Here is a 15608-nt window from a genome sequence, read left to right as displayed (position 1 = left end):
TTATAGTCAGAATGAATTACAGGACACAATGTAAAATTTCCTTTTTTGAATATCTTTAAGAAAAAGAGTGTAAGTTTTAACTAGTCTGAAGTAGTTTAGTTCGAGGTAGAATTTGATTAACTCAGCTCTGACTCTAGGATTTCATAATGTAGCAATGATAAAATAATGAAAAGCTTTGCAAATTGCTTTATAACTTGTCTGTTACATATGTGAGCTAATTGTCATCTTGGTCAACTGTGTCAAGACTAGGAAAACATTGAATATTTCACAGAAAATAATCATTGTCTACATTTAACAAAAATGCCTTTCAGAAGGATGTAAGAGAAAGAGTGGGTTCCTTTTAAAAAGCAAGTAAGCCAGTGATTTTCCTCATTGTTTTTTAATAGATTTTGATTTAGCCATAAAGGATATTTGTGTCAGCAAATGTATAATGTCAATTTATATAATGTCAGTTTTCCCCATGAAAATTTACCTGATCTTGATATCTGTACACACCGTACATATACATAGAGACTAATCCTTAGACATGATCGTCCCATTAATGTTTTTTTTCTCTCTCTCTCTCTCTTTTTTTTTTTAACAGGGCCTAATTGTTCAGATTTGAAGCAGCCTATGTATTTAGGATTTGAAAAAGATGTCTTTAAAACTATAGCGGATTACTATGGTCACTTGAAAGAGCCTCTACTAACTTTTCATCTTTTTGATGCCTTTGTAAGTGTATTAGGTAAGTTGGGATATAATGAGCACATGCCTGTGTTATTGACATTGAATCATTTCATTTTCTACTGTCTTGAGACTTCCAGTAGTCAAACCTCCGTAGCATATTTGTTTTTGTTTTAAAGATTTTATTTATTTATTTGAGAGAGAGAGACAGACAGAAAGCACAAGAGAGAGAGCAAGCGTGAGTGGGGGGAGGGGCAGAGGGAGAAGCAGGCTCTTTGCTGAAGTGGGAGCCTGATGATGATGATGATGATGATGGCAACAAGGGATGGATGGACATGGAGCTCAATCCCTGGACCCTGGGATCATGACCTGAGCTGAAGGCAGATGCTTAACCGACTGAGCCACCCAGGCGCCCCTCCATGGCATTTTGGAAATAAAAACTGGTGAGGTGCTTGCCTGGTTTCAGTCCTGCTCTATGAAGGAGGAAAAGAAAATGGTTAAGCTCTGTTAGGAAACTCAAAGCAAGGACCAATAGTTTTTACTTCTTAAGAAAGAGTAATATACTGTGTGTCGTTTTTGTACAAAAAAGTACAACTTCTGTGGTAGAGAAGAATGTAAATTTGACATTTACTGTTCAGAGTAAATCTTCTACTCTGGATATGCCTTTCATGAACAGTCAAGTATGGGAGATGTATTTTCATTTAGAAATCTAATTTCTTTTTTTTTTTTCATAGAAGGAACAGGTTTTTGTAGGACTATTTATTTTGACATGACAAATAAGTATAGCAACTTTATCATTCTCTGAAACTTGTTCCTATTCTTTCACATAGATCTGTTCTTCAGAATTTAGTGTCAAAAAAGCAGGGTAGAAAGGAAAAACTATCCACGTTATTGCTAGGTCTTTTTTATATTGTTCCTTTCTTCTTGGGTATCAGATTTTCCTGTTGCTATTGTGATTGTTCAATAAATATTTTTGCTTTATTGGCAAAACGTTTGCTTTAATGGACCGAATCATTGTGTTGGTATCATGCTCTGTTATGTAAATTTGTGGGAACTTGCATACTCTTGTTCCTGAGTCCTGTAGGCTTTAACCATCTTTCCCTTCCTTTCTCTTCCTTTTCACGTTGGTGGTATAGTGGTGAGCATAGCTGCCTTCCTTTCTCTTCCTTTTCTCCTCATCTTACTTTCTTCTTAGAAAGAATAGATGCTGTCATAGTATCCTCACAAAATAAAGTATCAGCAATATTTGAATAATTTACCTGATCTTATAGTACAGCACTTTAAATTTTAAGATTCTGTAGGTTTTCTGATAATAAGAAACAAAACACAACTACTGTAAATCATGTGCATAAGAATGAGTGTGTTTTTAGAGAGATTAATATTGGGAACAGATGAAAGGATTAGGCCTGTTACTGGGGCTTGAGACCACTGGGTCGTCTTGGTATTTTGTGTTCAACCAAAGAGGACCGAGGGCTTCTGTCCTTTGGAACGTCATACCTAATGATGAATACTTGCTGCTGTTTAATATAAATATGGACTCATTGAGCCGATTCTCATTTTAGCCACTTACTGCCATTGTGCCCCTGGTAAAATAAGAATTCTAAAGATTTTATTTTTTAAATTTATTTATTTGTTTTAGAGACAGAGAGCGAGAGAGAGTGCGAGTAGGGGGAGGGACAGAGGGAGGGAGAGAGAGAGAGTCTTAAGAAGACTCTGCTCTGAGCTCAGAGCCCGATGTGGGGCTCGATTGCACAACCCTGAGATCATGACCTGAGCTGAAATCAAGAGTTGGACACTTAACCAACTGAGCCACCCAGGTGCCCCTAAAGACTGGATTAAAAATTACTTCTTAGGTTTTCTTCTCATTTTCCATTTTTATCATGTTCTATGGTAAAAATGATCTGGTTTGGAAACACAAGTACTTGGAACTTTTTTTAGAAAACAAATTCCTATTTGAATCAGCTGTGTTTATGACATCACTGGTCTTTTCTACCACAATTGTCCATTTTGATCTCAGCTAGGAATTAAAGCTGATTATTTCCAAATTGATGTCAGAATCAGCTACCCTCTATAGTATTACTTATACAGGGTTTAGTGTGGAGAAAGATAGACAGAATGGAGAATTTATGGCAGTTAGGTATTAGTAAAAATAATGTGTGCGGATAGTCAAAATTTATTAACCTTCCCTGATCAGTCCTTCTCAAGTGAACATGTTTACTCTCCATTGAAAACCATTATTTTTAGATCCTATGTAGTAAAAGAAGAAATAGAAACGTTCTATTTCTCTTCTAGATTATCATAATTTGATCATTATATGATTAACAAAAATCATCTAGTATAGCAATCCTGTTAAAGTCTGTGGTAAAAGGTAATAGGTATAGATATGTACAAGACAGACACATAGGTTGAATTTCTGTGGGGTTGACTCAGTTCTTAAAACCTTTTGACTTACTTGGATTGCAGTAGGATGCCACCAGATAAGTAAGTAATAAGTAGATAATCAGTCTACTTTGTGTAAAAGCTAAAAATTCTACAGCATTTTCAGTGGAAATGATTTTCAGTTTAATTAATGAATTTTTTGAGGTTTATTCCTTTACTTCTAGAATGAGGTAAGCCAGCAAAACCTGTGACCTTGAGAGCCATTAGTCACTGATAGTGAAGCAAAACATCTAAGAGTTCTTAAAGAAAAAAATATATTTTTGAACTTACTCTTCACTTACAATAGAAAAAAATAATTTGGGTCAGCAGTCTGACCTAACAGCATGACTGTGTATAGTAACTCATCTTCATTCCCAGAATGGCAGTTTCTTATTAAGACCAGAATTTGGCTGACTCTTAAATGGGGTGAATGAGATGGTCTGGCATCTTTCACTCACACTCTGCACGTACCCTAGAACCCAGTGAGCTGTGTAGCTTGCCATAATTTGTCATATCAAGGAAAAAGGGAGACCCAAAGGAAGCACAGAAGGGCAGGGGATGGTGTTTGGACAGTTGGGTGACTTGTGGGTTGTATAATGTTATAATCTAAGTTCTCACACTAGTGACCTCTGGGCCAAATCTGACTGATAGATACATCTGGTTTGACCTCTGTGGTTTTTTTTTTTTTTTTTAAAGATTTTATTTATTTAACAGAGAGAGACATAGCGAGAGCAGGAACACAAGCAGGGGGAGTGGGAGAGGGAGAAGCAGGCCTCCTGTGGAACAGGGAGCCCGATGCGGGGCTCGATCCCAGGACCCTGGGATCATGACCCGAGCCGAAGGCAGACGCTTAACGACTGAGCCACCCAGGCGCCCCTTGACCTCTGTGTTTTAAAAAGAAAATGTAATTAATTGACAAACTTGAGAAACAGGAAACTCACATAAGAATTTGTGACTCTGTGAAGAGAAAAACTGGCATATCTGGCAGTTCTGGGCTTGAATTTTCCTGGGCACAGACTGCTGCGTCTCTGTAGCTACAGCCACCACTAGAAGGAGCAAGTGTCCCAGAGACGTGATCTCCAAGATGCTTCCCACTGCTTCTCAGACTCTCAAGCCCAGTTCACATGACTCCCTTTGCTCATTTATTCCTTTTGTCTGCTCCTTCAGGCAGTTGAGCTTCTGGCTCCTGGTTTATTTGCTAGGCAGCTGGGAAACTGAGTAGCTCTTTGCTGCTCCCTACTTGCTAAATGTGAAGTTAAGAAAATGCCATTGAAATTCACTAGGTTGATTGTACACTGGATTATCCAACTAAATAGTTGAGATCTTCTTCTAGGTTTTTTAACCTGGAAACATCTATAAGGGTAGACTTTCCATTCTTTGGTTCTTTTTTCTAACGACTTCTTGGAGCCTTGTGCCATCTTTGCCTTATTACCTCTTGCTCTTATGTTCTTCAGGTTATCTCAGGGTCCTCATCCCACGGTAATTCTTAAGGGAAAATAATTCTTTTTTTCAGAGAGTGCCTAATTGGTATGCTTGTCCAGACAGAGGGTTCTTGCCCATGTTAGTCCAAAGTTCTTGCTGGTGGTGCTCTCTGATCTCAGAGCCCAGGGTTTATGGCTGGAGCTTTTGAAGATGTAGATGGGCCAAGATAAGGATGTTGAATCACCTCCAAATAAAATGATTACTGTTATATCAAGATTGTCGGAGTAAAGTGGGGTTAGGTACTCCTTAATGATGGAAATTTAGGGAAATGCCTAGATATTCCTTGGCTATAACAAAATACCTAAGCTATTTATAAATACACTAGTAATCACTAGGATAACTGAAAAAACTTTTAGGAAAAAAATGAAGACCTTTCTCATACCGTTCATCAGGATAAATTTCAGCTGAATTGAGAATTAAATGTAAAAAATGCAAATCTAAAATACAGTTGATATTTATCTGATGTTGGGTGGGTGAAAGACTTTCTCAGCATGAAAGCAAAAGAAGTCATAAAAATGCTATAGCTGTTTGGGACTCTTCGTGTAGGAAAGGACATCATCTTGTACGTGGGTGAATCTGTGCCTACTTTTAAGCAATTCACAAACGCGACTTGTTGGCCTTTCCCTTCAAAGCCTCTGGAGAAATAGTTCCCCTTGCTATGTCTTTCTTTAGGCAGGGAGTCCTTGCCAATTTCTCTGTAGGCTGAATTCTTTTGCCTTAATATAAACCTTTTCCTTTTATACCTCTTCTCAGTGAAAATGAAACTGACTTTTTTTTTTTTTAATTCCTTTGATTGCTTGAAAACTACAATGAACCTTCTTGAGTCTCTTATTCTCTGGCTGAACAGACATGGTCTCACTGGCCTTTCAGGGAGATCTGGGCCCTCTCAAAAGTCTTCATATTTCACTTCTTATTTGAAGCTCCCACAAGGGATAGCTTGTTGATGACATTGCGTATGTTAGTGGAAACATCAGGTCTACTTTGCAAAGATAAAAATGTGCGTTTGGGATGATTTGAGAATAGAAATCTGATGTAACCACTGGAGAATGGGAAGGACCGTGACCAAGGTAGGAGTTCCACAAGGCACCAACAACTCTGAACCTGCCATGTGGTCTTCATGGCTGAGGTGTCACCTAATATCTAATAATATAGAACATTATTTTAATTGGATTTACTTGTATCCTAAGGAATAGTTGGGTTTCTTTGAGTATTTGATTATTTATTCATTGTCCTCCATCAAGCCAGCTAAATAATGATGTGTTTCCCTGATGGAAAAAAGTCTCACAGGTGGATTATGTAAGTTATTTGGTGGATTGTTTATTATGTTTTCATTATTTTATTCTTGTGTCACCAATGGAAACATCACCAAACTCCAGTAACTTGGTTTGTTGACCTAAGTGTCAATAAACAGGGCCTTTCTAGGCCTTGGTTTTCCCATTGAAAAATGGCAGTAATGCCTGTCATGCTTCTAGATATGAAAACAGGGAAACTTAAACAATGGGTTACAATTACTTTCCTACTAAGTTTCATTCTTTTGTTTCAAAAAATATAAAAAATTGGAATAATGTATAAATTAAGATAGGGTAATCATATGTTGCTATCTGACCATATCTTCTCTCAAATGATAGCAAGATTTTTTTTTAATGTGAAACTACTTGTGATAGATTTTTATAATCTGTAATTGGGATAGGCACTAGTATATCATTCTGAAATGCAAGAAACAAGTTACCTCTGGGCTGCAGAATGTCCTTTTCATTTTCTCGAAATGGAAGACTCAGTATTTTTATGATGATATTGAGATTATAGAAATAACGAAAGATGGAAAGTTATTCTATTAGCTTTTGTTGAGCAAAATGAAATAATCCAAAGAATAAAATAGTTACCACATTGAAACTCTTTGGTTATAAAATGAGGAGAGAATCCTGATGTCCTTCAGAAGTTCTTAAAACCTATACCCCCCACGAATCTAAAAAAAACACAAGAAGCTCTTTAAAATCAGTAATAGTTTATGATCTTGAAGACTCCAAAGGTACTTGTTGAAGATGTGTTTGAGTTCAACAGTAGACTGTCATGTGTAATTTATTTTTTATTTTTTTTAAAGATTTTATTTATTTGTTTGACACAGAGAGAGAGAGAGAGAGAGGGAGAGAGGGAGAGCACAGGCAGGGGGAGTGGGAGAGAGAAGCAGGCTCCCCACTGAGCAGGGAGCCCCATGTGGGGCTCGATGTGGGGCTTCATTCCAAGACCCTGGGATCATGACCTGAGCTGAAGGCAGACGCTTCACTGTCTGAGCCACTCAGGAGTCCAAAGAGTTCTTCTTTGTTGTCATGTGTAATTTAAAGCTAAGTTCTCTTGCAGTCATTTTTCCTGAGTTCTGTAAGGTGCTTTTGTCAGTAAGCTTTTATTGAAAGAAAAAAAAAGATTAAGTAATGGTCAGCAACGAGAAAGAAGTTGGGAAACAGAAACAGAGAAGTCAGGTTAAACTATTTTTTTAGAATCTAAATATTCCTACATGTGTTTGAACTGAGGAAAGCATTATGTAGCACTCCAAGATTCAAAAGCAGATCTAGAAGTGAGTCCTGCTTTGACATTTGAACAGATTGAAAAATAACATCCTTGGCATCCAGTGCCAAGGACTGAAGTATTAAAGCACATCAAACCTCAGCCTTTTCCCCATACACCTTCCCTTTGATCATACCCATACCACTTCATGGGTCACCCATGTGCTAAGGATTTTCACTCCTTACCTTCATCCCGGATCTGTCTGCTGTGCTCAGACCAGAATTTCTGTCTGGCTCTGGCCGTGTGTTCCTGGATGTTTGTTCTGTAAGAGCCTCGGTTCAAAGTCAGTAGTTTGTGAGCCACTGTTTCAGAAATTGTGTGTTGGATGTGAATTCTATGTCATAGAACAGCATTAAACCAATAGTGTACAAATATCAGAGTACATTGTATATAGTAAGAGTAGGTATTTTTATACATTTTTTTGTTTTAGCTAAATACCTATGTGTTTGCACATATATTGTGATGTGACATATGTTTTTTAATTTTAGTTGTAAAAAATTTTTGAAAAAACCTGCTCTAAATTTCACCTCTAACTACATAGTATGATGATTATGAGGATTTAATGAATGAGAAGATCTCTCAGAAAGTGTAATATTGCTCAAATATTACTAATAATCATAGTTCATTGTGAAAAATGCATATACTCCACATGGTTTGTCCTTTACACTTGGATTTAAAAAAAACCTTTTTACCTATGGATGATATTTTTTAGAGTTACATTCAGTTTTTCATTCCTTTATGTGGTGGAATTAGCATTTTAAAGTGGTTTGGAAGTTTCTTCAAGGATACACTACATTGTATTTTTACTTCATGAGAGAGAAACGAGGAGTGATTATTACCTGGCTTTCATTTTGAACTCTCAAGGAAATGGTTTTATGGGCCCTATTTGGTATAAAAGAGCTAGTTGCAGATTTCACTATGTTGAGAAATTCTCTATTCTTTATACTGTCTAATCCTTGTCCCCAGTTGAAGAATGCATAGTGGTATTTAATCCACTATCTGCATGTTCAATATTTGTGCATATTCTTTGAGCCAACCTTTCTTCTTGTAGGAATTTATCCTTAGGAAATAATTGGCACATGGACAAAGCAGGTCACACAGCATGGTATTTAGGTGTTCAGGCCCCTAGTGTGTGCAGGCTCACGTCACACTCTGCCACCAAGTAGCTGTGTGACTTGGTAAGTGATCTCATCTCTGTAAGCCTCATTTTCTTTTCTATAAATGGGAATAATGATAGTTATCTCCCTTCCAGAGTTGTCAGGATTAAGTGAGACAATATTTGGGGTTTAGAACACTGTTCAGTACATAATAAAATGCTTATTAATAAATGTTAACTATTTTCTTCATCATAGAAATTAGTTTTATTATTATAAATGTTAGCTGCTATTACTCTAATTTTTTTTATCAGTTCTAATTTTTAGTGGTGGAAAGATAAACTCCAAAACCACTATCAAACTTTTAAAATTCTTTTCTGTAGTGGAAGATCTTGTACTCAAGTTTTAGAGTATTTTGTGAAATTCATATGCTTTTACATGTAGTAGAACTATTTGTTGCTATCAAGATTAATGGCATGGAAGTGCTGCAAATCGCCACATTGTACAAAGATTTTATTTTATTTTTAATCTATTCTTCTATTTTTATTTGGCATGTATAATGATGTGATAAACGGAGTCTCAGTTAAATGTTTTTGGGACCAAATTCTTCCCCTTGTCTATAGTATCTATATTTCTAATACTAAGGGAAACCTAGGATTATGACTTTTTATGCTATTGCCTTTTTAGACATTCAAAAATATTTATAAAGTATTCCCCTGCCAGTTTCCTAATTTTCTCCCAATTACTATTTTTGTGAGTACAAGTTGTAACTTTGATGTGGTTGAGAAATGCTATTAGTTTATGTCTGCTTTATTTCCTAGGTTCAATGTCTTTTTTTAAAATATAGGCTTACTTAATGACTACTAGGGCTTTAAGGCTTTTTCCCCAGGTTCCAGAAGATTTTGCCAATTAGATTACTTATGATATAACACAATGATGCTAGGTGGCTGCCAGATAAACTTTTTAAACATAATCCAAAATTAAAACTTTTTTATTTAGGACTTATATAGTAGCCAAGAAAAATATGTCTGTGAGTGTTAATAAAGTATATGGAGTATGGTATTCATTCAAGAGTGTAATGTTTTAATTAACAAATGATAATTGCTGACCATTCAATTCTAATACTAAATTAACATCAAGAAGAGTTTATTGAAAGGGTGTTAGTAATTATGTGTTCATATTTATGTGTGTAAAGGAAGAAGAGCATATAGATGTGAATCCCAGCTGTATTCCTGGGGCAAGTCTTAACTACTTTGGCACAGACATTTTATTGAATAGTTTGGCATTTTTAAAAAATGTTAAACTTCAGTTGCGATGTGAGTTAGTATGTGCACTCTTAGGTATATACCAGTTGACAACATATGTCACCAGCAACTCAATGTTCATAGCAACATTATTCATAATAACCAAAAAGTAGAAGTAACAGAAATGTCCATCAAATGATGAACAAAAAAAAGGTAGTATATCCATACAATGGAATGTTTTGCAACTATCAAAAGGAATGAAGTGCTGTTACATACTATAACATGGTTGAACCTTGAAAACATTATTCTAAGTGAAAGAAGCCAGACACAAAATGTATGCTTCCATTTATATGAAATGCTCAGAACAGGCAAATCTCTGACAGTGATTCGTGTTTTCCAGGGGCTGAGGGGAAGAGAAAATGGGGAGTGACTGCTAATTTGTATGGGGATTTCTTTTTGAAGTGACAGAAATATTCTGGAATTAGATAGTGGTGATGGGCATAACTAAATATACTAAAAATTGCTGAACTGTACACTTAAAAAAAGATAATCTCGTAACAAAAAATCAAAGAAAAAGAACCAAATTGGACTTTAGGAGTTAAAAAAGTTTAGTAGACAGAACATTGCTAGACGTCCACTTGCACTGATCCCATATACGTAGCCAAACTGGGTTTTGCAGCCAGTAACAATGTGGGCAAACAGGCCACTGGTCCTGCCACGTCAGTCTCACGCACGATGTTGCCACCTGGTCCTTTAATGGATGTAACACTGTTTGTGGTTTTTTGCCAGATGTGGTCAAAACTGATACCTAATTCTTCTATTAGAGGTGGCTCATCCTCAAAGTTGTTTCCATAGAATGGCCAGTGTGTCGGAGTGTACACTTGAGTTGGCTGGAAAATCGATGCTGTGACACGTCTGCTAGAAATCCGTGTTTATGTTTTCCAAGTCTGACATTGCAAATGATCAAACATGGTAGCAGCATCAACAGCTCCAGTAACCGCCCCCACCGAAGTCCCCAAACACGGGGCTGAATTGGCCCTGTTGCTCCATGTCACAAGGTCAAAACAATGCTGGGGCTTTTTAATTCTTTCAGTCTGATGTGTGTGAAAAGTAATCTTATTGCTGTTTATTTGTCATGTGGGTTTCTTCTTGGGTGAAATACTTTTTCTGTCCTTTATTCATTTTTTTCTTTTGGTTTTTCTTTTTTTTGGTCATTCTAAAAATCTATTTTAGATACTAATTCTTTATACCTTGAGCCTTACAAATATAATTTCCTAGTCTGTGGCTTCTCTTTTGGTTTTAATCAAAAGGTAAAAAAACTTTTATGTTTTATTTTGGTCAAATTAATTTACTTGTGTGTCTTTAAGAAATCTTTCACAAAGAGATTCTGTAATTCTAAGATTTTTAAGTTTTGCTTTTTTCATGTTTAGGTCTCTACATTCTCTTGACTCATTTAATTTATTTTAAAATTGACAGCATTAAGATATAATTAACATAGATAACATAAAATTAACATGCACCCAATTTTTTTTGGAGATAGAGCGTGAGCGCACATGTGCATGCATGAGCCAGGGAGGGCAGGGGCCGGGGGGAGGGGGAGGGGGAGAGGGAGAGAGAGAGTCTCATGCAGGCTCTACACTCAGCATGGAGTCTGATACCCAGGCTCGATCTCATGACCCTGAGATCACGACCTGAGCCGAAACCAAGAGTCAGAAGCTTAACCTACTGAGCCACCCAGGTGAAAATATACACACATTTTAAGTACAGTTCAGTGAGTTTGATGAATGTATATTAGTGTAATTAATGTTACAATTAAGATATCAGACCATTTCCATTACTCCTGAAGCTTCTCTTTTTTTCACTCCTGCAGTTTCTCTTGTGCTCTCTTTTAGTCAGTACCCAACCCCATCACTGGCACCAGACAACCAGAAATAGAATCTTTCTATCTTATAGAATAGGTTTTCTTTTTTTTTTTTAAACATTTTTAAAAAAATATTTTTTTTATTTATTTGACAGAGAGAGTGAGAGAGCACAAGCAGGGGGAGCAGGAGAAGGAGAGGGAGAAGCAGGCCCCCCGCTGAGCAGGGAGCCTGATGCAGGACTCAATCCCTGGACCCTGGGATCATGACCTGAGCTGAAGACAGACGCTCAACCATCTGAGCCACCCAGGGGCCCCAGATTAGGTTTTCTTTTTAAGAGTTTCATACAAGTGGAATTATACAATATGTACTTTCTATCTGGCTTCTTTTGCTCAACACAGTATTTTTGAGACTTCATTCACGTTGCAGGTACAGGTCGTTGTTATGTTGTTTTGCTGAGTATTCTATTGCATGGATATGGTACAAACCACAATTATCTATTCACTTGTTGAGGAACATGTGGATTGTATCTAGTCTTGAGCTACTATGAATAAGGGTCTAGGAGCATACATCTTTTTTTTTTTCTTTTTTTATTCTTATGTTAATCCCCATACATTATATCATTAGTTTTAGATGTACTGTTCCATGATTCATTGTTTGTGCATAACACCCTGCGCTCCATGCAGAATGTGCCCTCCTCAATACCCACCACCAGGCTAACCCATCCTCCCACCCCCCTCCCCTCTAGAACTCTCAGTTTGTTCTTCAGAGTCCATCGTCTCTCATGGTTCGTCTACCCCTCCGATTTCCCCCGCTTCATTCTTCCCCTCCTGCTACCTTCTTCTTTTTTTTTTTTTCTTAACATATATTGCATTATTTGTTTCAGAGGTACAGATCTGAGATTCAACAGTCTTGCACAATTCACAGCGCTTACCAGAGCACATACCCTCCCCAGTGTCTATCACCCAGTCACCCCATCCCTCCCACCCCACCCCCCACTCCAGCAACCCTCAGTTTGTTTCCTGCGATTAAGAATTCCTCATATCAGTGAGGCCATATGATACATGTCTTTCTCTGTTTGACTTATTTCACTCAACATAATACCCTCCAGTTCCATCCACGTCGTTGCAAATGGCAAGATCTCATTCCTTTTGATGGCTGCATAATATTCCATTGTATATATATACCACATCTTCTTTATCCATTCATCTGTCGATGGACATCTTGGCTCTTTCCACAGTTTGCCTATTGTGGACATTGCTGCTATAAACATCAGGGTGCACGTACCCCTTCGGATCCCTACTTTTGTATCTTTGGGGTAAATACCCAGTAGTGCAATTGCTGGATCATATGGTAGCTCTATTTTCAACTTTTTGAGGAACCTCCATACTGTTTTCCAGAGTGGCTGCACTAGGAGCATACATCTTAACTTCTTTTGTGTAAATAGCCAGGAGTGGAATTGTTGAGTCCCATGATAAGTGTATGTTGACTTTCATTATGAAACTGACAAGCTGTTTTCCAAAATAGTTGTGTCATTTTACATTCCCATCAGTGATGCATGAGAGTTTCAGTAGCTCTACATCCTTGTCAACATTTGACACTGTCAGTCTTTTGTTTTAGCTCACCTAGTGGGTGTGTGGTGGTATGTTTTTGTAGTTTTTAGCTGCATTTTTCTGATGGCTAGTAATGTTAAGCTTGTTTTCGTTTGCCCAGTGGCTTCTGTATCTTTTGTGAAGTGCCTGTTGAAATATTCTGGTTTTTATTGGCTTGTTTGTTCTCTTATTATTGAGTTGTAAGAGTTATTTGCATATTCAGCGTGTAAGTTCTTTGTTAGATTATGTGTTATAAATATTTTCTCCCAGGTTGTGGTTTTCTTTTTCCTTTTCTTAACAATGTCTTTGAAAAAGCAGAAGCTTTTCATTTTGATGAAGTCCATTTTATCATTTTCTTTTATGGTTTGTGCTTTTTTGTCTCAAGGAATCTTTGCCTACATTTAAATATTATATTGTTTCACATATAATGTTACCACCTTACCATAATATCTTTTTATATTCTCTCTCCTGCCCTTTGTGATGTTGTTGTCATACATTTTTGTCTAACATGTATTTTGTAGCATCTCTTGTAAACCATACTGTATGTTATTTTTTCTTTGGACAGGTAATTTTCTTTTAAAGAAAATAAGGAATAAAAAATAAGTTTTATTTATTCATATATTAATCTTTTCTGGTAATCTTCATTCTTTTATGCAGATCCAGGTTTCCATCTGGTATCACTTTCTGCTTGAAAAATGTCCTTGGACATTTTTTGTGGTAGAGGTCTCTTGGCAGCAGATTCTCTCAGGTTTTTTTGGTGGGGGAGGGGATTCTGAAAAGTCTTTGTTCAGACTTAGTTCTGAAAAGTATTTTCAATGGATATAGAATTCTAAGTTAGCGATTTTCTTCTTTCAGCACTTTGAAGATGTCTTCTGGCTTGAATATTTGAAGATGTTTTCTGGCTTGAATCGTTTCTGATGAAAAGTCTGTGGTCATTACTTATTTTTGTTCTTCTGTTTATAATGTATCTTTTTTCCTCAGACTGCTTTTGAGAACTTCTTTATCACTGATTTTTAGGAATTTAATTATAATATGCATCTAACAGGTTTCTGTGTTTATTGCGCTTTGATTCAGTGAATTTCTTTCCTCTCTTTACACCAAATTTGGAAAGTTTTTAGCCATTATTTCTTCAATTATTCTTTCTGTGACTCCTTCCACTTTTCTAATGACACACATTTTAGGTCACGATACTTTCCCTCAGGTTTCATACAAGTGGAATTTCCCTCAGGTTGCTGCAGCTCTTTTCATTTCTTTTTTTTTTTTTAAAGATTTTATTTATTTATTTGAGAGAGAGAGAATGAGAGAGAGAGCCCATGAGAGGGGGGGGTCAGAGGGAGAAGCAGACTCCCTGCCGAGCAGGGAGCCCGATGCGGGACTCGATCCCGGGACTCCAGGATCATGACCTGAGCCGAAGGCAGTCGCTTAACCGACTGAGCCACCCAGGCGCCCTGCTCTTTTCATTTCTTTCCCCTACTTTTTGTCTTCTTTGCTTCTGTTTTGGCTAGTTCATTCTACTGTCTCTTTAAGTCTTCTTTGCTCTCTTTTGAAGTGTTAGTGTGCTGTGGTTCCCTTCTAGTGAGTATTTCTTTTGAGGATTAATATTTTTCATCTCTAGAAGTTCCATTTGGTTCTCTCTTATATCTTCCATTTCTCTCCTTCCTGTATTCATGTATCTTTAAAAATAGGAGAACATAGAATACCGTTTGTAACATACTTTTCTCTAAATCTTTCCTCTCTCTCATTTCTGGGGCTATTTTTATGATTTTCTACTGATTTTTTTTCTCCTGATGGGTCACATTTTTCTGCTTCTTGGCTTGTCTAGTAATTTTGATTGAACAAAATTTTTTTCATTGTTGAGTGTCTGAATTTTGTTGTCTTCCTTTGAAGATGGTGAGCTTTGTTCTGTTAGGCAGTTAATGTAACTGAATTTGATTCATTTGTGTCTTATTTTTAAAGCTATTTTTAGGGCCCGACTAGGCTAACCTTTCCTGAAGGGGAGTTTGGTCCTGCTGTTGAATCCTAACCCTGCTGGGCTTCCTATGGAATGCCTTCTGTCATCAGCAGGATTGTCTATTTTGTGAGCTCTGGGAAGCGTTCAGCTCAAAGCTCATGGGTTGTTTTTTGTATGACCTCATAGAGCTTCGTCTTAATCATGTATGTGCATTTCGGTATTATCAGAATCTCAGGGAATTTCTCTGCAGCTTTATGGAACCCTTTTCCTGTTTAGCTCCCTGCAGATGGAACTCTGCTTTACAGGGTGCAGCCGACCGGGCCTCCAGGAACTCCGGTCTGTCTCTTCCCTCTACTTGAGATCTTGTCTCTGATCCATGTTTGGAATGTGACGCTAGGCAGAATGTGGGGGAAATTGTACAGGTTATTTGTTTTGTTCCCTTTTCTCAGAGATTGTGATAACTGCTTTTTGCCCCATGTATAGAAACAGTTATTGCATAAAATTTGTCCAGTTTTCTAGTTGTTTGTGGAGGGAGGGTTAGTCTGGTCCTTGCTATTCCATCTTGATTGGAGTCAGAATTTCCTGTATTTTTAATAAGGCAAGACATTGTCATTTCATTTTTTACCTGCCATACAGTTATCAGATTCTTCCAAACACCGCTTTGGAACAGACCATTCTTTCCTCACTGATTTGTGATGACATTTCTGTGATATATTAGATTCCCATGCATACTTAGGCCTCTT

General features: G+C 37.1%; 1 protein-coding gene across 6 annotated transcripts in view; it reads left to right on the top strand.

Annotated features, from left to right (window-relative positions):
* The window catches only part of DEPDC1B (DEP domain containing 1B), a 458815-nt gene that overhangs the window by 50520 nt on the left and 392687 nt on the right, over nucleotides 1-15608 (top strand). For all 6 annotated transcript variants that reach the window (XR_008507514.2, XM_045895294.3, XM_045895283.2 and 3 more), the window contains exon 7: nucleotides 584-724. Coding sequence is in view for 5 of the 6 variants with exons in the window: in XM_045895294.3 (XP_045751250.1) it covers nucleotides 584-724 (141 nt within the window). In the remaining variant the exon portion in view is untranslated. The remainder of the gene's footprint in view (nucleotides 1-583; nucleotides 725-15608) is intronic.

Source organism: Mirounga angustirostris, unplaced genomic scaffold (assembly GCF_029215605.1).
Source record: "Mirounga angustirostris isolate CCGP_5_RB_7025 unplaced genomic scaffold, mMirAng1.0.hap1 SCAF_7, whole genome shotgun sequence".
Lineage (NCBI taxonomy): Eukaryota > Metazoa > Chordata > Mammalia > Carnivora > Phocidae > Mirounga > Mirounga angustirostris.
This window is presented reverse-complemented; position numbering and strand designations above follow the sequence as displayed.